Here is a 6061-nt window from a genome sequence, read left to right on the forward strand (position 1 = left end):
CTGGGAGGTGGAGGTTGCAGTGAGCCAAGATTGAGCCACTGCACTCCAGCCTGGGCAACAAGAGAGAGACTCCATCTTAAAAAAACAAAACAAAGAAATAGGGTTGCTGCTGATGTAATTAGTTAAGATGAAGTTACTAGGGTAGGCCCTAACCCAACATGACTGCTATCCTTATAAAAAGAGGAAATTTAGGTTGGGAATGGTGGCTCATGTCTGTAATCCCAGCATTTTGGGAGGCTGAGGCAGGAGGATTGCCTGAGCCCAGGAGTTAAGGACCAGCCTGGGCAACATAGGGAGACTCCATCTATACGAAAAATACAAAAATTAGTCTGGTGTGGTGGTGTGTGCCTGTAGTCCCAGCTACTCAGGAGGCTGGGGCGAGAGGATCGCTGAGCCCAGGAGGTGGAGGCTGCAGTGAGTCGTGATTGCGCCACTGCACTCCAGTCTGGGCAGTAGAGCAAGACCCTGTCTCAAATAAATAAATAAAAATAGGAAATTTGGACACGCACAGGACACCATGGGAACGTAGGGGCCAAGACCAGGTGGTGCTTCTGCAAGCCAAGGAACATCAGAGACTGGCGGCCCCCAGAAGCTGGGAGGCAGGCCTGGGACTGTCCCTAGGGCCCCCACCCTGCCCACTGCTTGGACTCCGGGCCCCAGGACTGAGAGCACATTCCTGTTGTTGAAGCTGCTCCGTGGTGGCACCTGGCTCCAGCAGTCACAGGCAGCGAGTCCACACGCTCTCCCGTCCCTCCGGTGCCGCCTTCCTCCCCGGATGGGCCTGGTGATGAGGCCTCTGTGCAATGGGGAAATCGAGGCCCCGGCAGACACCTGGGATGCAGAGACGCCCGGCACCGCTATGTGTCCTTGGGCAATTCACTGAACCTTTCTAGGCTTTGGTTTCTCACCCATTCCAAAAGCTGATTCTGCTACCGACTGCTGCGAGGGTCCCAGGGGACGGGAGAGCCCGGGCAGCGCCCACCGGGGCTCAGGAGCTTCCTAAGTCCGAGGGGGCGGGGCCGGGCCTGGACAAGGCGGGGGCCGGGCCTGGGCAAAGGGCGGGGACGGGGACTGCACGACGTGCTCGGCGCTCCCGGGGTGCCTGCTCGGCGCTCCGCCGGCCGCCCTGCGTACGCTCGCAAGGCACTCGCAGACTCCGGCGTCGCCAAGATGTCGACCGCCATGAATTTCGGGACCAAGAGCTTCCAGCCGCGGCCCCCGGACAAGGGCAGCTTCCCACTGGATCACTTAGGTGAGCAGCGGAAGGTCGGTGGGCAGGGGTCTGGGATGGAGGGTCTGGGTCGCGGCCCAGTGCGGAGCCCCATGGGGTGCCGGCATCTGGCACGGTGCAGGCGGGGAAACTGAGGCACGCCACCCGCCCCCACGCCCCAGCCCCGGGTCACTGCTGCGTTGTGGACCCTGCAGGTGGGAGCTGGCAGGACCGTGGCCGCCGTGACGAGGACAGCGACACCGACTCCTTGCGTCGGGTTCCGGATCCCCGGCTCCGCCCTGACTCGGTGGGCTGTCTGTGCCCCGGGTTTGCAGAGCGGGGCATTCGGCGGCCGCGAAGCCCGCAGCTGCAACCGGGGCTTAGAGGGTGCCTGGCTGTCTGCTGCAGAGCTCCAAAGTGCTGCTGATCTCTCAATGGTTCTGGCCGGATTCCGGTATGGGGTTAGCCGTTAAATTGCCTCCATGGACATGAAGGCTTTGAAAAAGGATCTGTGGGCCGGGCGCGGTGGCTCACGCCTGTGATCGTGGGCGGATCACTTAAGATCAGGAGTTCGAAACCAGCCTGCCCAACATGGGGAAACCCCGTCTCTACTAAAAATATAAAAATTAGTCGGCTGTGATGTGGCTCTCCTGTAGTCCCAGCTACTCGGGAGGCCGAGGCAAGAGAATCGTTTGAACCGGGAGGCGGAGGTTGCAGTGAGCCGAGTTCGGGCCACTGCACTCCAGCCTGGGCGACAGAGTGAGACAACGTCTCAAAAAAAAAAAAAAAAGGAAAAAAGAAAAGAAAAGCTCTAGGATCTGTGAATCACTGTTTCTTTCCTAATATTTTATTGTGACATTTTCAAACACAGCAAAAATGAAAGACTTTTTACCCTGAACTCTCCTGGGACCATCACTTAGCTTGCACCTTAACCTTGTACTGGGCTGAAGGTTACCACGTTGTGGGTTTTTTCCAGTGTTGTTTTCAGCATGTTTCTGAAGGAAACAGGTTTGGGTTTGTTTGTTTTTGTTTTGAGACAGGGTCTCACTCTGTTGCTTAGGCTGGAGTGCAGTGGTGCAATCATAGCTCACTGAAGCTTTGGCCTCCTTCCTTTCTGGGCTCGGGGGAGTCTCCTGTCTCAGCCTCTAGAGTGGCTGGGACTATAGGTGTACCGCACCACACCCAGCTAATTGTTTTATTTATTTATTTATTTATTTTAGAGATGGGGTTTCCCCATGTTGTCCATGGCTGGATTATTTATTTATTTATTTTTGAAATGAAGTCTCACTCTGTCGCCCAGGCTGGAGTGCAGTGGCATGATCTCGACTCACTGCAACCTCTGCCTCCCGGGTTCAAGCGATTCTCCTGCCTCAGCCTCCTGAATAGCAGGGACTACAGACATCCGCCACCATGCCCAGCTAATTTTTGTATTTTTAGTAGAGATGGGGTTTCACCAAGTCGGCCAAGCTGGTCTTGAACTCCTGGCCTCAGGTGATCCACCCACCTCTGCCTCCCAAAGCACTAGGATTACAGGCGTGAGCCACTGCTCCCGGCCTGGATTATTTTTAAGAGACAAGGTCTTGATCTGCTGCCCAGGCTGGAGTGCAGTGCTGTGGTCATAGCTCACTGCAACCTTGAACTCCTTTGCTCAAACGATCCTCCTACCTCAGCCTCCTGAGTAGCTGGAACCACAGACATGCGCCACACCTAGCTAACTTTTAAGGTTTTTTTGGTAGAGATGGGGGGATCTCACTATGTTGCCCAGGCTGGTCTCAAACTCCTGGGGTCAGGCGATACTCTTAGAGTGCTGGGATTACAAGTGTGAGCCACCACGCCCAGCCTGAGGAAACAAGTTTTGAAAGGAAAAGTAGCGCAGCTCTTATTAAGGCCGTTGTGTGGTTGCATCATGTTTCACTTTGAAACAAACGTGCTGTTTTCTTTCTCATTCTAGGTGAATGTAAAAGCTTTAAAGATAAATTCATGAAGTGTCTTTATGACAATCATTTTGAAAATGCTTTGTGCAGAAATGAATCCAAAGAATATTTAGAATGCAGGATGGAGAGGTAAGTACAACTAAGCCTTATGACTTCCATTTCCCACTACTCCAATTAAAACTTTTTTTTTTCCTGAAAGGCATCACGGTGTGTCTTTTTCAGGCCTGGGATTCAGCTAGTGTTTTTCAGGACTGTAGAATTGTTTGCCCTTGAAGTGGAGGCTTATCAGATGAAATTGTACCAAAAGCTGTTTCCCAATCTTGGGAACCTCCTCTTGAGCAATAGCGTTATACATCATTGCATTCCCGAGAGCATTTTCTTTCCACATTTGGTTGCTACCGACCTGTCATTAAGGTTTCAAAATCGTGCATCATAAAAATGCTGACTGAGTCAAAAGATTGAAGGTCATGGGTATACAGTTTCTTTCTTTTGCATTCTCAGACATTAAAAATATGCACTGGGTTGTTTTGCTCCACTTAGAGTTGTTTGGAATGTGACAGGGAGGACAATAGACTATTCAAGAAATGATGAAAGATGAATGGTTCTTCCTTTCGTAACCAGAACTCACCAAAGCTCACTTTTAAACAAAACAAACGCGTTTGTAGCTATGATCCTCACAGCTTTTACTTAAAATAAGAGCTGTCCTAATCCTTATGCAAAAAAAGCACGTAGCATGTAATTATATGATGGTGGTGGGAGCTTTTATTTTTGCTTTTCGAGGCCATGATTAGCTCACTAAGCATTTCAGTCTTCAGACAGCTGTGTCTGTGCTGAAGACAGGTTGACAATTCACCATCTACTTTGAGTTCTTTTCATTTTCCCATAACAGACTCAGACATTTCCCTCAAGGCAAAAATCCATTGTGCCTTTCAGGCCACACAGGTGTGTTCGGGGTTATTTGTGTGGACATTTGGGGCCGTAAGGATGATGGGCCTTCTCAGCGATGTGGACTTCCAGTGAGGCCACATTCTGCCTTTGGGGCTGTTGCTCAGGCTCTTCCAGGGCTCACATTTGTCTAAGGACCACACTGAGTCTGTCCCTTACCATCTCTAATTGTTTATAAGTAGCACGCTGGCTGGAGCCACGTGTTTAAATTAGTCTGAAATTAATGCATCTTTAGAAAACTGGAACTGAGAATTTCTCCATGGCGCTGCCAAGCTTTAGAGACCATGTGAATTGGGCTCTGTTCATGTGAGGGTGTGAGCAGGTCTCCTGCCTCATGCTCAGCTTCCCCATGAGACTCCTGAGGACAGCGGGGAGGAAGGGAGCCAGGGCCAGTGCCTCAGGTGGCCTCGCGATTGGCCAGGCGATGTTTAGGCAAATGTGCAGGGCACGTGTTTCTGATTTCATTGTTTTTTTATTTTTATTTTTATTTTTTTTGAGACGGAGTGTCATTCGCCCAGGCTGGAGTGCAGTGGCACGATCTCAGCTCCCTGTAAGCTCCGCCTCCCAGGTTCATGCCATTCTCCTGCCTCAGCCTCCCGAGTAGCTGGGACTACAGGCGCCTGCCACCACGCCCGGCTAATTTTTTGTATTTTTAGTAGAGACGGGGTTTCACCGTGTTAGCCGGGATAGTCTCGATCTCCTGACCTCGTGATCCACCTGCCTCAGCCTCCCAAAGTGCTGGGATTACAGGCGTGAGCACCGTACCCGGCCTTTTTTCTTCTGTTTTTTTTTTTTTTTAAAAAATCCTGCTCCTTCTGTAAGGTCCGTTATTTTGACTGTAGAATTTTGATTGGTTATTTGTTCATGAAAATCATCAAACATACAGAAGTTGAGGATAATCTGCCTCCTGTAACTGGCACCCGCCCTGTTTTTAGCCATTTCTTTTCTTCCTTTTTCTTTCTGTGCTAAAATCCCAGACGTGACTTTACTCCCACCTCTGTGTGTGTCTGCTTTAGAAAACGAACCACTATAGAGTTTTAAAAACTTTACTTTAATAAACTTTAAAATAAACTTTAAACTTTAAGTTTATTTAAAATAAACTTTAAAAAAGTTGTCTTGTGAGGACTTGGACCATGTTAGCCTGATGTGAAAATATAGGTGTGTTTTAGATGACCACCGTGGTCTGAGATCTCAAGCCTCTGCAGTGATTTAGAAGTTCGCGTCCTGTCCTGGGGATTAGGCACCGGGGGTAACACAGACACCCTGGTGGAGCAGCCTCACCCCCTGCCAGCAGCACAGAGTGCATGGGGGCCTAATGGGATGGTGGCTGGGCCTCCTGGCTGGGTTGTGGGGAGGGTAAAGGAGGCCATCCCTATAAAGCACACAGCAGGATTGGGGGGCATGTCACCATGTGTGTGTGAGTTCACATGGTTGTTACTATTGTCCTGAAGAGTGTGGGGCCCATAAAAAAGTCATGCTGAGTCGTGAATTTCACGTCGCTAAGATGGCTGCACTGCGATAAACAGCTGGGAATTACTTTGGCCGGATGTGGTGGCTGACGTCTGTAGCCCCAGCACTCTGGGAGGCCAAGCAGGAGAATCACTTGAGCTCAGGAGTTCAAGACCAGCCTGGGCAACATAGTGAAACCCTGTATCTACAAAAAATGTCTTAAAAAATTAGCTGGCTGGGTGCAGTGGCTCACGCCTATAATTCCAACACTTTGGGAGACTGAGGTGGGCAGATCACTTGAGGTCAGGAGTTTAAGACCAGCCTAACCAAAATGGTGAGACCCCATCTCTACTAAAAATATAAAAATTAGCCAGGCGTGGTGGCAGGTGCCTGTAATCCCAGCCACTTGGGAGGCTGAGGCAGGGAGAATTGCCTGAACCTGGGAGGTGGAGGTTGTAGTGAGCCGAGATCATGCCGCTGTACTCCAGCCTAGGCAACAGAGTAGGACTCTGTCTCAAAAAAA

At 50.6% G+C, this 6061-nt stretch overlaps 1 protein-coding gene across 1 annotated transcript in view; it reads left to right on the top strand.

Moving 5' to 3' along the window:
* The first annotated feature begins 1086 nt into the window (after positions 1 to 1086).
* The window catches only part of LOC105537866 (cytochrome c oxidase assembly protein COX19), a 9418-nt gene continuing 4443 nt past the window's right edge, over positions 1087 to 6061 (top strand). The window contains exons 1-2 of the mRNA XM_011977567.1: positions 1087 to 1252; positions 3162 to 3273. Of these exons, the coding sequence (XP_011832957.1) occupies positions 1171 to 1252; positions 3162 to 3273 (194 nt within the window). The 5' untranslated portion in view covers positions 1087 to 1170. The remainder of the gene's footprint in view (positions 1253 to 3161; positions 3274 to 6061) is intronic.

Source organism: Mandrillus leucophaeus, unplaced genomic scaffold, assembly GCF_000951045.1.
Source record: "Mandrillus leucophaeus isolate KB7577 unplaced genomic scaffold, Mleu.le_1.0 Scaffold180, whole genome shotgun sequence".
NCBI lineage: Eukaryota > Metazoa > Chordata > Mammalia > Primates > Cercopithecidae > Mandrillus > Mandrillus leucophaeus.